Genomic DNA, 15,194 nt, shown 5'->3' on the forward strand with positions numbered 1-15,194 from the left:
AAGCTTTCCCAACACAAAGAAGCTTTCTGCCTGTGGTTGTTAATGCCTTGTAGTATTGTAGCTCTAGTTTTGAGTACATCACTCAATGAAGAGTTACACACCAGGCTAGAAGTTGATAGCAGAGTGCTTATTCTAGATAATCCTACCTTCTCACACACCAACACATTACACCATCATGTCACTGTAGGTCCTGTGTTGTATTGCTCCTTCAGATTGGACTTAATTTCAAGAACCAAATTCCAAGCAATGAAGTACAATGCATATGTTTGTACTAGGTTGACTTATCCTTCTGAAGGAAACATAGGCATGGCAATAAATATATATTTACTGCAAAATGAAACCTCAGATACCAATGTAGACTTCTATTGTTGATTTACCAACCAACTAGGATTGTGACAACACAAGCTGCCATTTTTGTTAATGATGACCAAGACACAGGTATTTTATCCTCATATGAGCTTCAACAGGAGATGAATAGGTCATTGTATCTTCCTCTTTCTTGCAACAAGTTTTTCCAACAATTCTGCTTTTATTTGAAACTTGAAATTCTTCTGCAAGTCTGGAGATCCTTGTCACAGATCCTAGCTACTTCAAGAGGCTGAGAGCACTAAAACGAAGGTTGTCCTGTATCAGTTGAACCGCAGAGACACGAGGTCAAACAATGACCTGTGATTTAACGAAGATAGCCCTTCACGTTTCACTGCTTTAGAAAAGATAATCAACCATTTTCACAGTCTTAGAGATGATATTCATGTTTAGAACTGGTTCCCTAGATAGGGGCTGAATCACAATGATAGAAGCTACCAAATTCTCTGTCTCAGCAATGATATGTAGAGGAGGGCCAGAGTTGTTTTAGATCATGGTTTTAAGCCACATTTCCATGCTTGAGGGGCTAGTACAGATCTCAGTTTCTTCCTGCACCTTCGTTGTATTAGATAAAGACCTTAATTAATTTTTGCTGAGCTTTAAGCCTCATAATTAATGCCATAATGAGGGCCAAATAGTTGTGCTGCTTGAGTCCAGAATCTGAATCTTCCTCCTGCAATGAAGATTACCCAAGCGAATCCTAAAACCAAAATAAAATACAAGAAAAATGCAACGAAACCTTGCCATTGAATTAATCCTTCTCAAACCCTCTCTTCTGATTTCTTTGCTGTCTCCATAGGGATAAAATTTCAGAAATGTATCACAATTGATTTTCTTTTTTTAGTCATGCCTTGTGAGAGTTAGGAGAATGCTCTTATATAGTTTTGTTTGGATGAAGTGGGGCTTCAATAGGTGAGCCGTTGGAGGGCTTTTAGGGTCATGACCACCATTTTAAATTTGAATTTCAATTAAAATAAAGCCCAAGGATGAGACCGCTACCCATTTTGGAGTTAGGGTTCCAATTTTCTTTGAGGCTAAGATCCCTTGTAAATATAAAATAATCTTTAAAACCCTTCACAAAATATAATGGTTTTAAAATTTGATGGATGCCCAACTTTCTCTAATTGAATAATATGCTTGGCTAATGAGGGATTGCCACATCATCTCCTTGTGGGGTTTTTGCCCACAACTTGGGTTCTTCTTTAAACTGGCATAACTCACAAGATGTAAGGCCTCTCGTGGCATGCAACATACCACTGGAATCAGCTCGACGAGGAGCATCTAATGACGATGATATCTAAGGCAAATTCAGTTATCTATTCAAAATGCTTCAACAAGTGCGGGGTATGTCCATCGCCTAGGGAATCTCAACCCTAGAGCTAAGGTTTCCAACCATCCTTCCTTTGGAGATTCCAACTTGATGCAATCTAGACAAATGTAATAGTGTTCATTAACTACTGTTGGCATCAATGACAACACCATTCAACAGGCCTCACTCTTGGTGAAGCCCAATCCAAGTAGGGTCCCAATGCTACAGTACTATGCGCAAGGTGCCTGCTTAATTTTGTATAAGGCCTTCCTTAATTTGCATAAATGGGACTACCTCCCATCACCACAAATCCTTGAGGCTGCACAATATACACCTCTTCCTCAATCACCTAATTGAGGAAGGCAATCTTCACATCTATTTGATGTATCCTCCACCTCATCTGTAAGGAAATCGATATAACTTCCCTAATATATGCATATCTAGTGACAGGAGGAAATGTCTCCTTGTTGTCCACTACCTCCTTCTGGGAGAACTCTCTCACCACAAACCTTGTCTTGTACTTCCTGGTATTTCCTTCAACTACATGCTTGATCTTATAGATCCATCGAGAAGTGACCATTGACTTCCCCTCAAGCTTCAACACTATGTCCCAAATGTTTTTCCTCATGATGGAACTATACTCTTCCATCATGGCATCTCTCAAAACCTGCTAGTTTGTTGCCTCCTCAACTCATGGATTTTGCTCATTAAGGCAAAATAAATGGAAAATATGGCTAGTAGTCTACTCTCCCTGAAACTTTGTAAGTGCTGCTAAGTGTTGCAAGGAGCCTCCACATGCTCAACATCTTTCAATGTCTGCTCAAATCATCTTGGCCTCCTCTTGGTAGATTTTGAAGGAACATCTTGCTCATGACCTGAAGGTTGTACCCTTGCTGGTCCATCCTCAACCTTTGGAGCCTCTCACTCCTGATCCTCTACAACTATTGGATCCATCACATGCGACCTCTTAAAGGTCCTACCCTCCTCAAATTTGATATCCCTCTTGACCACTACCCTCCTATATCCTGGAATGTAGATCTTGTAGGCCCCTCTTTGTTGAGAGCTCCAGTTTAGTTCTCTTCTTTGAAGGAATGTGGATATACACTGGACTACCAAAGATGTGTAGATGACTCACCTTTGTTTTACTCCTGTAAAGCTTCCTCGAGAGTCATATCCTCCACTGCGTTGTGAGGATTCATGTTCTACAAATATACAATCGTATCACATACCTCTACCCACTAGAACATGGGCAGATCCTGATCATGGATCATGGCCTTGGCTGCTCCAATTACACTCATTGGAGGCATAGTCGCCCCCACTATCTGATCTCCTTGATCTTATCCTCGGTCTGGTTCTCCACAAGAACTTTGAACTCTTGAAACTGACCGAAGACCTCACCCTTGCTCTTTGGGAAGTAAATCCTTGTCCTCCTGGAATAGTCATTTATGAATGTCATGAAATAATTGCTCCCCAAGATAGAATCAACTGACATAGGACCATAGATGTCAAAATGCACCAAATCCAACACAACTTTCAACCTAGTCTCAATGCTAGGAAATGTTGCCTTGACCTACTTTCCAAGGCGCACATCCCTTACACACACCACTATGCTCCATACTAAACTCCAAAAACCCAATGATTATCTCCCATAACAATGGTAGAGCCCTGTAGTGTAGATGTCCCATTGTGCTCATCTCCTTTCGATCCAACTTGGTTTACTCTTGTCGACATGTTTGTTGGTGTAGTACTTGCATCCATAGCAATCCACTGATGTTTGTCCACCAACAAATCTTCCATTTTGAGCTTCAATATCTCAAAACTTTGTCGATTGAATTTCTCAATCACTATCTTTGAACTACTTTCCATTTCCTTTCACCACAAGAATCAATTCCACAAATCACCCACTATAATAGGCTCTACCACAGAATCAAGCAAAAACTCCTTAGCCACAAAATAGCCTCCTTGAAGCCACAACTACTCTGATACAAAATGTAGGTTTTACCATGTTCGGTTAATTTCTGCAAACAAATTCTTAATAAATAGAAAAGTGCAATGGCAAACATGCATGTTAACATGGATTTTACCTTGGAAACCCAAATTAGGAAAACCTAAAATATTTTTAGTATATCTTTCTTTACAGTATTACAATACAATACAATATATATATGCTGCCAATCCTTTGCCCTAGATTAAAATACAAATGAAGTTCCTTAACTGAAACTACAAAATTATGGGCTAAACTACCATGTGCCATAAAACCGTTAAAGGCGGAGACTATGTTTTGAAAACTGCCAAAAACGGATGCAAAAACCATTCAATCTTTTTCAAGGGTGCTACCTTCGAACCTCCACTTAGGGGGGCTTCCACTGCCATGTGACCACCCTATCAGCCCCCTTGTGAACGCCTTGTTGTGCTTGACGCAACATATGTGTGTAGGTAGTTATTCAAAGAATTATAATTCATACCCAACAATATGCGTGGAGCCTTTCTTTTTTGGTTATAACATGGTTTTAGTGTTGTGATTGGTGAATGGTTTTGATTCTTAAACATTAATTTTCTATGTTATTTTCCCATTGCATTCGAATCTTGGATCCTCAAAATCTAGCAGATTCATTTCCTTATCATGGTAACTTACCTTTTTTGTTTATAGTTGGTTGCAATTGCTAGATTTAAACCAAAATATGTTCTTGTATGTCAGCTTTTGTAAGTTTTGTTCTATGAGATTGAAATTTTTAGAGGAGCTGCACTATGAACAAACAGTTTGTCACCCCTTTTGACTGCAGGGATGGAAATACACAATGAAACTCAATTTTGTCGTTCTTTCCTTTAAACCAAGCTTCAAAACAAAGCTAATTTTGGTGGTTTCGGGGTTGATGCTAGATCATACTTTCGGATGGGGCCCTTTGAGTGTTGATTTTAGCAATCCTTGGACTTTTTTATTTATTAAAATGAGGTTGAAAGTGTATAGAGATCAGAGGACTAACAGAAATTAGTGAAAAATTGTCAGCGTCGTTTGCATTCCATTTGGAATCACTGAAGTTGTAATCTCCTTAGCTTCCATCATTAAGGAGCACTAGTTGGACTGGGGCTTTATTCCTGATTGAATACTAAATAGTAGTGAGTATTTGAATTAAAATGATTCCTATAACTGTTGTTTCTACATCAACTGTTGTTTCTACATCCTAAGCTGCTTAGCTTGTATTAGCTTGTAATAAGATGACTTGAGAAAATTGATTCAGTTTCAACCCTGTTTGTTTCCACAAATAGCTCATAACCCCATGGTTGAAATAAGCATGATGCATGAATTTTATTGTCTTGGTGATAGTGTGAAACTCCTTTGGTTATATGTGATATTTGACAACACTTGTGCCATGTGAAAATGCTGTGGAGCTCCTCCGATTATATATATCTCTGGCCACACTCGTATGATATGAAAACATGTATGGTTATAATGGCATTTTCTTTGGATTGAAATTCAAATTATAGCCTGTAAAATAGGAATATAAGTTAGTCTGACTTCCAATATGTTCGTGTGTCTTTATATTTGTATAATTGTTTTAACACCATTATTCACAACTATAAAACTTGAACCATTCGTGATGGAACTAGTGGGCACAATTTTCTAGCAAGTTGGTAGTTTTATGTAGAGAAATATTTTGATGTGTTGTATATTTTTCTTTTGGGGGAAGAAAGCTAGTGGGTTGGCGCAATCAGTTTGAACAACGTTTCAAGGTCGAGTTTGTCGTGAGGTTTGTAGTTCTAGTTAGGCTAAGATTTGCTTCCAACTAAGCCCATTTCGTTGGAAGTCCATTTCGGTCGTTAGCTAATATTGTGGCCGGTGGTTGATCCATCGCCCATGCAAATATTTTTTAGCAAAGGTGGTAACCCTGTGAGGTTTTCCTTGAAAACAAATGATTTGATGAGGTTTTTTTTTTTTTTTTAATGGTTTGAAGAAAATAATTGTGAGCATGTTAAGAGTTGTTTTATTTGGAACATTAAGCATAAATCTCATTTAGGAAATTATTATTGGTTGGTTATAAATTTTTATTCATATTACACGAAATAGTACAAAAATAAAACTTTGAGATGAATTTTACATTAAACTGATTAATTACACAAAAAAATGTCCAATATCCAAATGACTTGAAATTTTATAGAATATTAAGAAATTATTCTTCACATGGAACAAATACAAACAATGTAGGTTATATTTTGCTTTTATAAATAATAAAAATAAAAAATTCATTGATTACATATATCTTATACCTTACCAAGCCAATGTGGGTTCTTTCTTTCAATATTTTGAAGGGATGGCCTTTAATGCGCACTCATAGTTTAACTACAAGTTAATTTTATTTTTGGAACGCTTTACATTTAGAACGAAAAGAAAAACATTGCAATAAAGGCTATACCACATTCCCAACATACTCAATGCTTGTAGGTGTGATATAGATAATGAAAACAAATTCTTCACACTTAGTACTATTTTCTACAGAAAGCTATTTTTAAGTTTTCTTTTATTGTCTTGATTAAAAGTCATGGACCTATATTGTAGCTGAAAGTATTTTATAAGCAAAATTTCTTATAACATCTGTGGAAAAAAGATAATTAATAAATTTCTCCAACTAATTGAAGAGATTTATATAAAAATATATAATTGCATGTTAGTTGCAATTGTAGGTGTTACATGAATACAAAAAGAATTCTTTCGGTTATACCAACATTTCTATCATGGATTTTCTTATATATATATATATATATATATATATATCTAGGTTTTTTCTCTTTAAAACATTTATAATATTTAGGTTAACACTCTATACTTGGTTGTTGATGACAATTGAATTTGGAAACTAAAATGTATTCTATAAGGAAATACAAGACGTATTTGATAAGTAAGTTGAGATTACTTCAATATTTTCATTATTTTTCTCTTGAAAATTATATTGAAGGCTAAACCATGAATAATGTTGCAATATATTTTTAGATACCCATCAAAGCCCCTAAATTAATTTTGATTCAAATTTTATTAGTTTTTAATTTTATTTTCCTTTCCTTTTCCTTATTCTTATTTTCTAATCTCCTAGGAGGTAATCACTCTTATTGTGAATTTTGAATTTTGGGTGGTCCAATCCTTCTCGAGTACTTAGATTCTTTTGGTCATTATGTCAAATTAAATTTAAAGGTTTCAGATCAAGGTATATGAGCCATGTGTGATTCAATTCAAGTGGTCAATGGCTTTCACAAAGTTCCCCTTCCTTATGATTCTTTAGTGTTAAGTGAGCCACTTCATTTTGTAGTGGTCACACGTTGTTTTTGACCTTATAAGGAGTGTTAATAATAACAAATCAATCTAGTGCCCTTCCACAAATATGTTTTAGAGAAAGTGGAGCTCGAGTGGGGTGTAGAAGTTATAGGTCAAGAAATTCATGCGAACCACAAGTAAACATGTCTGAAATATTAAGGGTGAGATGCAACTAGAACTAGAGGAGAATCTGGCGGAGGAAACAATTTTAAAATATTATAAGCTGGCATTCATAAGAAAATTTAATGGAAAGGACCTAGCAAATAAATCCCTATGAGGATGGGTCTCAACCACTTGGGGCAAAGAATTAGGCTATTCTGCAAGGTTATATATAGGATATAAATGTTTCATTATATTCTTATTCGTACCAAAAGAAGATAGGGATGAAATCTATAGGGAGGGCGATATTTCAACCATGCAACTATGCTCTTCATTAGAGGTTGGAAGCCAATTTTTTACATCTAAGAAAAAATGGCAAAACTCACTATGTGGACGAAGATGTCCCATCTATTGTTGGAGTTCTTGATTCAAAAGATAGTTAAAAGAATCAACAACAAATTGGGCACATTTCTTGACCAAATAATGGCCATGGATGTAAAAATAATGACAAAAATCCATGTGGATGTCGATTTCACTAAAGGCTTTGTTGATGGTGTTGGACCCGCCAACATGTTAGAGGATCTCCTCGGTAAGAAGTCCCCATTAGACCTCAGAGCATTTGGTGTAGGAGTCCCAGCAGTGGGTCGTATGGTAATGCCTTGACCATGGTTTCGCATAGTGGCAAGTAAGATGTCCATGTTGGTAGCAAAGGTGTGACAGCTGTAGTAAGTCAAGGAAGGTGCATGAGAGTTTCTAAGACACTGAGGGTGAGGTGAGTGTGCCCCTTGGAAACCTGTAATAGTACGTGGCTTGGAAGGGAACACACGAGAAAAGATGCATCACAAGCTGGAAAGCAAGATAGCGAGCAATCCAAAGTGATGTTTAAACCAACAACACATCCGCAACAAGATTTATACAATTGCATACAAAATAGTTCATACACAAATGTGTAAGTTAAATAACATACATTGCTACAACAACCAAAATATTCCAACTACAATAACAACATTAAGAAGTGTAAATATCCAATTATATAATACATCCATGTCCAGCCACTAGTTTCGGTAGCGGAATGTTACAACCACAACCGCCTGCTCTTCCAAAGAGATATACTAGCTCTGCGTAGTGGAGAATATAAGGTGTGTTACAATATTGTCCAAGATCTCTCTAAGATAGTCTTATCGGAAGCTTGGCTAACCAAAAGCCTCTTCAATGAGTTATGAGGGACTATTTATAGTAAAGGGTGGGGTGGCCCTTGACATTGCCCTTTGCGACAATTCATCTGCGCTCATTTCTCTTCATCTACTCTATGATTGTTACATCCAACTATCGACACTTGAACTTACACTTGACAAGATGTTACACTACAATGCACATGTACCCATGTGAGACAAAATGGCTTGAGCAAGCCATGCAAGACATCACTATGACTCGGACAACTGTGGGAAGTCCAACTCTTCGACATCCTCGCGATGATCAATAGTAGCACGGATGCCAAGATCTGTAAACCGCAGTGGTGTCTGTGTACTCCAAGGTGACATCTTTTTGGAACCTGACTCTTGCCTCTATAGCATCTGGGTACACTGCTCGGGCTCCTCTACCCAACTCGTCTTATAGCATGCACATCATTGTCTTCAACGTGACCGGACTAGCAACATACTTGTGCATGGTGTCTGCACTAATTGGCAAGTCTGGGCTGGTGGCTATGCGCATCAACTCGTCAAATTACAAGTCAAGCTCTAGTTAGACTTGTTCCTTTGTCTTCGCCTAGGTGAGAGTCCCAATAGATGGGATCGCATGTGCATGCACCACAACATCCATACTCTTGAATACACGTGCATGGGATGCATGTAGATTAGTGACAAGCTGTGGGATCTCTTCATAGTTCTGGATCTGACTCTGGATGCGTGCTTTCAACTCAACCACTCTGGGCTTCATCATCTTAGGCAAGTGTAACAGGGCTCCCTTGTATCTTATCGTCCATGTTTGCATGTAATCAACAGTCGCAAGCACATTTGACATGATACGTACTCTTCCAGCACATTGTTGCTGCCAACCGTTGAGATGAACATCTGCCTTATGCATGGTACCAAACTTGGAATACAACGCCCGCATGACTGTGTCAAGGGACAATACTTCATATAGTATTGCCTTCTTCAATTTTTCTCGCGAGGATACTATAACCAATTCTCCTCCCTACTTGTCCGTATGTAGCTCCTTAGCCATTCACTCGTTCTCAGCTATCAGGAAACGAACACTCGAGTTAGTGGCTTCGACATATGCTCTGGTGGCATCAGCCAATGCTGCTAGATGTTTGCGCACGTCAGACACGATCACTCGTTCTTCAAATTGCGCAGGAGATGTATGATCCTCTGGAGTCAACACTCTGTGAGATTGCACAACTCTATGTTGAGACTCGTCGAATGAGATGTTGTGCATCTCTCCATTTAGCTGATCTCCAAGGATCTCAGTGTCTCCTTGGTTGCTTGGGACTTGCTCGTCTTCTGGATGCGGTGAAGTTGGTGGTTTGACCTCTTGATGGTGAGGCAAGAGGTCGATGTCTTGCTTTAACTCCTGTCGCTCCATATTCATATCCATTTGTTCAAGTTCTTGCTCTATCTCTTGAGCGAAGTCCTATTGGGTTGTATTCGGTTGTGTTATATTCTTTCCACGACTAGCCCACGTAGTTAACCAGGGGGTTAGAGGGGGGTGACGTCCCCCCTTCGTTGTGCCGATTGTGTAGCGAGGGGAGTTACAGGGGGTTCGAGGTGTACAGGTAACTCCACTCTATGGGGTTTGGGGCAACGCCCCATAAAATTTTAGTTTTGGACCCTATGTGAGGTTGGGTGGACCTACCTATGGTTTTGTGCATGATTTTCACACATGGTTTTGGACGCGATGGTTTTCGGTCCATGGTATTGGATGCTTCGGCATGTATAAATATGTATTGTAACATTGAAAGGAATATAATGAAAAATCAAGCTAGTAGTCCCGATTTTGGGATATGGGGGAAAATCTCTATGTATATGTGTGTGTGTTATGCTCTCGCATTGTTTATTTTCTGTGTTTTAGAATTCGTATGCAGGTAATTTCTGTACGGGGTTAAAACCTACATTTGGTATCAGAGTTGTTTTGGTTTCAAGGGGATGCCTTTGTTGCTGAGGGGTTTCACTCGGGCCTGTGGTAGACCTTGTTCAGTGGGAGATCTGTGGGATCGATTCTAGTGGTGAAAGAGGATGGCGAGCAATGTAAAGATATAGATTGAAAAATGTAATGGTCAGAGTTTTGAGTTGTGGAAACTCAAGATGGAGGATCTATTGGTGGATAAAGATCAGTGGATCGTGGTAGATCCGGGTACTAAACCAACGGGAGTGTTCGATGAAGAATGGAAGAAGTTAGATCGGAAGGCAAAGACCACAATACGATTGTGTGTCTCAGATTCAGTATTGTTGAATTTATCAGGGGAAGCTACAGCTAAGGCTTTGTGGGACAAGTTAGGGACTTTGTACCAATCTAAGTCTCTGGTGAATAAACTGTTCCTACAGAAAAAGCTGTATAACTTGAGGATGAAAGATGGAGACTCGATGACAGAGCATCTGAATGCGTTTAATACTGTGGTAAGTCAGTTATCGTTTGTTGATATCAAAATTTCAGATGAAGATAAGTGCATTAGTATGTTGTGTTCTCTACTAGATTCGTGGGATAGTCTGGTTATTGCAATAGGTAGCAATGCAATTGCCTTGCAATTTGATGAAATAGTTTCATCCTTGCTAATAGAGGAGATGAGACGGAAAAAGATGGAGAGCCAGAATGGTGATGCCTTGTCGAGTGGGAGATCTAAATCTCCAGGAAAACCTGTAAAGGTGGTGTGCTGGAAATGCAGAAAGGAAGGGCACTACAAAAGGGACCGTAAATCTAAAGCTCTTGATAAAGGAAAGGGATCTGATGATGCTCTTTCTGCAGAGGTGAAAACCACCTCAGATGAAGGTGGGGATGTGTACTTGGCTTTTTCAAGTACACATGTAGATCATGAGGCATGGTTGATTGACTTAGGTGCATCATTTTACTTCATTCCCTATAGAGAGTGGTTCTACGAGTATGAGAAATATGATGGTGATGATGTCCTCTCGGGGAATGATAGGAAGGCTAGAATCGTTGGTCGCAGAAAAGTAAAGTTGAAGTTGCACGGTGGAAGAGTTAGAACACTTCCGGGTGTTCTGCATATTCCTGCATTGGCCAGAAATCTGATTTCTGTAAGCACGCTAGATGATGCAAGTGTAAAAACAGTGTTTGAGAAGGATACCTATAAGATGGTTCGGGGAGCACTAATATTGATGTGGGGAGTTCGGATTGTAACTCTGTACAAGCTGCAAGGTAGCACTGTTGTTGATGGGTGCAATAGTTCTATGGTTCCTGAAAGTGGAGCAGAAAATCTAGTGGTCTCTGGAGAGAAGACCATGCCGTGACATCAAAGACTTGGACATATTGGAGAGAAGGGCCTTCGAATACTTCATGGTAAAGGTATGAGAAGACCATGCTGTGACATCAAAGACTTGGACATATTGGAGAGAAGGGCCTTCGAATACTTCATGGTAAAGGTATGGTAGAAGGTATGAGTAATAGCTCTCTGGATTTTGATTTCTGTGAAAGTTGTGTATATGGGAAGCAGAATCGGGTGAGTTTCGCCTCTGGTGGTAAGAGGGCGAAACAGATATTAGAGCTTGTGCACAGTGATGTGTTTGTACTTGTGAAGGTTCCATCACTGGGTAATTATGTGTACTATGTATCATTTAAAGATGACTTCTCAAGGAATACATGGATATATTTCTTAAGAAGAAATCAGAAGTCTTTGACAAGTTTAAAGAATTTAAGGCTCTGGTGGAAAACCAGACAGAGAAGAAGATAAAGGTGCTGAGGACAGATAACGATGGAGAGTTTGCAATAAGGAATTCGAAGAATTCTGTAAGAAGTCTGGTATAGCATGACAGAAGACTACTCCATATCATAGTTTTAAAAACCGTTCCGGTCCAACCGGTTACCGGCCTAACCGGCCGGTTGGGAGGCTCACCGGTCAGAACCGGTGAAAAAACCCGGTTAGAAGCCCCATTTGCCCGGAAAATTGACCTAACCGGTAAAAACCGGCCGGTTTAGGTCAAAACCGGCCGGTTTATTGCTAACCGGCCGGTTTATGGACAGGCCGCCGGTCAAGCAAAAAAGCGCACGGTTTTTTGGAACTGAGGGCGGTTTAGGGGTTTTGGGGGTGAGGGAAAGGGATTTTCCCTCCAAAAACACCCTCACACTTGCTATAAGACACCCCTCTCACTCTCATTTGTCTCACACAACTGATTTGGAGTGTTTGTGAGTTTGTTTGTGAGCTTGGAGAGTGTGGAGTTTTTGCTGAAGTAGTCATCTTGGAGTTGGAGTTGGAGCTATTTTGGAGATAGTGTGTAGCTGTCAGTGGAGTTGCCATCATCAAGAGGAGGCTAAGGGAGCTACTTTGCATTTCCAGGTAAGGATTTGCACTTGATAATTCCTCATTTGGGTCTGCTGTCCATGAATTATTTTTTTTGTGCTATAAACTTCTCACTTCAATGATCTATCATCTATGCTAAGCCTATGAACTCTCTAGCTCTATGCTATCAAATTTTGTAGCTTGCATGTGCATTTTTTTTCCTACATTTATCATTGGTTTTCCATGTTCCTTAGCTGCAATTTTTTTTTTAAATGGCAGATTTATTTGCAAATTGTTATTATTTCAAGCAAACATGGCTCCAAAAGGAAAGGACAGTGCATGGGCTCATTGTGATGTAGTTGAGGGAAAAATGATATGCAAATTATGCCATAAATCTATTGGAGGTGGGGGTATTCTTAGGTTGAAACAACACTTGGCTGGGGTAAGAGGCCAAGTAAAGCCATGTGATGCACCAAATGCACTGTTAGGTCCTATTAGGGCAGAATACATTGCCAAGCTTGAAAATTTTTATGAGGATAAGGCTAGGGAGAAGGCCATCCAAGATGAAATTGCAAGGAAGAGGGAATTATTAGAAGCCATGAAAGAGAGTGGGTATGATGATTATGAGATTCAAGACTCCACTTCTATCCCTTCCACCAATGACCCCTTTCACTATGTTCATCCTTTTGTTGGAGTTGGCCAACCATCAAAAGGACCAAAGAGACCAAACATCCAAAGTTATTTCTCATCTTCTGCCACCATTGCTTCTTCTAAATCTAATCCCACTTCCTCCCAGCCAAGTTCTCAACCCACTTTGGATCAGCATTGGAAAAAACAATGCAAAGAAACTTCTCACCAATACATTGCTAGATGGTGGTATGATTCAGATATCCCATTTAATGCTGCTCGCTCACCTTATTACCAAGCTATGTGGGACTCTGTTATAGCTGCAGGAAAGCGCTTCAAAGGCCCTAGTATGCATGACTTGAGGGGAGCTCTTTTGCAAAAAGAGATATCTTCCATTGATGAGTATTTGACTGAGTTTAGAGAGTCATGGGTCAAAACAGGTTGTTCCATTATGTCAGATGGATGGACCGATGGAAAGAACCGCACTATCATTAATTTCCTTGTTTCTTGCTCTCAAGGAACCATGTTTTTGAAATCAGTTGATGCATCTGATAGGGTAAAGGATGCAAGCCTTCTATTTGAGCTTTTGGATAACATTATTCAGGAAGTTGGGGAGCAGCATGTTGTGCAGGTCATCACTGATAATGCCTCAAACTGTGTTCTTGCTGGAAAGATGCTTGAGGCCAAATATAATACCATATTTTGGACTCCATGTGCTGCACATTGCATAGACCTCATGCTTGAGGATATAGGCAAGGTGGAGTGGGTAAAAAACACTGTAGAGCATGCCAAGTGCATTACAAAATACATTTACAACCACTCATGGGTATTGAGCCTAATGAGGAAACACACTGGAGGCAAAGAGCTTGTTAGGCCTGCAATTACGAGATTTGCAACTCACTTCCTCACGTTGCAATGTCTCAATGGTCAACATAGAAACTTGCAGAAAATGTTTTCCTCTGATGAATGGTCTGAATCTCGGTGGGCTCGTAGACCAGATGGAAAAGACACCAAAAAGAAAGTGTTAGACACTTATTTTTGGAAAAGGTCTGTAGAGCTTGTGAAAATTACCGAGCCCCTTGTTAAGGTGCTAAGGTTGGTGGATGGGGAAAGATTGGCCATGGGCTACATTTATGAAGCTATGGATCAGGCAAAGGAGCAGATACGGGCAGCTTACAATGACAGGTTAGCTAAATATGGCCGTATATGGGAGATCATTGATAACAGATGGAACAATCAACTCCATCGTCCTATACATGCAGCCGGGTATTTTTTGAACCCAAGGTATCACTATAAAAATCGGCTAGGAGATCAGCATGATGGGGAGGTCAGAGCTGGATTGATTGATTGCTTGGAGCGCATGGTCCCTAACCATGTAGACCAGTTGGATATACATAGACAGCTTACTATTTTCAATCAAGCAAGTGGTACTTTTGGCAAAAACTTGGCAAAGATGGCAAGAGATGTGGACCAACCAGGTAAGCAATTCCAATTTCCATTTTGTTTTTCATTTCAAGTTAAAATTGTTTACGTTCTTTACAATTCAAATTATAAACTAAGTTACTAATTATTGTCTTTTTCTTTGCAGCACATTGGTGGGAGTCATTTGGTGGCCAGTGTCCTCAATTGCAAAGGTTTGCAATTAGAGTCCTCAGTCAAACTTGCAGTGCTTCAGGTTGTGAGCGCAATTGGTCTGTTTTTGAGCGCATACACACGAAGAAGAGAAACCGTTTGGAATAAAAACGGTTAAATGATCTTGTTTTTGTGCAATACAACCTTCGACTGAGGAGGAACCAAATGATGAGCAAATCACCTGATCTAGATCCCATTGTGTTGGACGATATTGATCCAACATCAGAATGGGTGGAGGAGACTGAAGATCCTGTGTTTGAGGCTGATTTTGATATCGACATGGCTTTAGCGGAGGATGAGGCAGATTATGTGGCGGCATCAGAACCAGGATCAGTAGCGGCATCAAGGAAAGGCAAGGAACCAATGGAAGGCACTAGTCGTGCAGGTCGACAAACTCGTGCTTC

General features: G+C 39.6%; 2 protein-coding genes across 3 annotated transcripts in view; both read left to right on the forward strand.

Annotated features, from left to right (window-relative positions):
* LOC149227449 (uncharacterized) overlaps window positions 1-4,742 on the forward strand; it is a 350,746-nt gene extending 346,004 nt beyond the window's left edge. Inside the window, exon 12 of one of the 2 annotated variants that reach the window (XM_089377795.1) lies at window positions 4,436-4,742. The gene's annotated coding sequence lies outside the window, so the exon portion shown is untranslated. The remainder of the gene's footprint in view (window positions 1-4,435) is intronic. The other variant, XM_089377794.1, reaches the window with a different exon arrangement.
* Window positions 4,743-13,823: 9,081 nt separating this feature from the next.
* On the forward strand, window positions 13,824-14,904 carry LOC149227450 (uncharacterized). The gene is made up of 2 exons (XM_089375504.1): window positions 13,824-14,636; window positions 14,747-14,904. The coding sequence occupies exons 1-2, from the start codon at window positions 13,832-13,834 to the stop codon at window positions 14,896-14,898; spliced, it is 957 nt and encodes a 318-aa protein (XP_089231630.1). The 5' UTR covers window positions 13,824-13,831; the 3' UTR covers window positions 14,899-14,904.
* Window positions 14,905-15,194: the final 290 nt, after the last annotated feature.

This window comes from Pinus tabuliformis, chromosome J, assembly GCF_031772625.1.
Source record: "Pinus tabuliformis cultivar Carrire ecotype Pingquan chromosome J, CPIR1, whole genome shotgun sequence".
Lineage (NCBI taxonomy): Eukaryota > Viridiplantae > Streptophyta > Pinopsida > Pinales > Pinaceae > Pinus > Pinus tabuliformis.

What these genes read in the sequence shown, in the direction of transcription:
- LOC149227450 (XM_089375504.1), top strand. Translation starts at nt 13,832, where the DNA reads ATGCTTGAGGCCAAATATAATACCATATTTTGGACTCCATGTGCTGCA. An exon ending in AAGAGATGTGGACCAACCAG is followed by an intron (nt 14,637 to 14,746) that starts GTAAGCAATTCC and finishes TTTTCTTTGCAG; the next exon opens with CACATTGGTGGGAGTCATTT.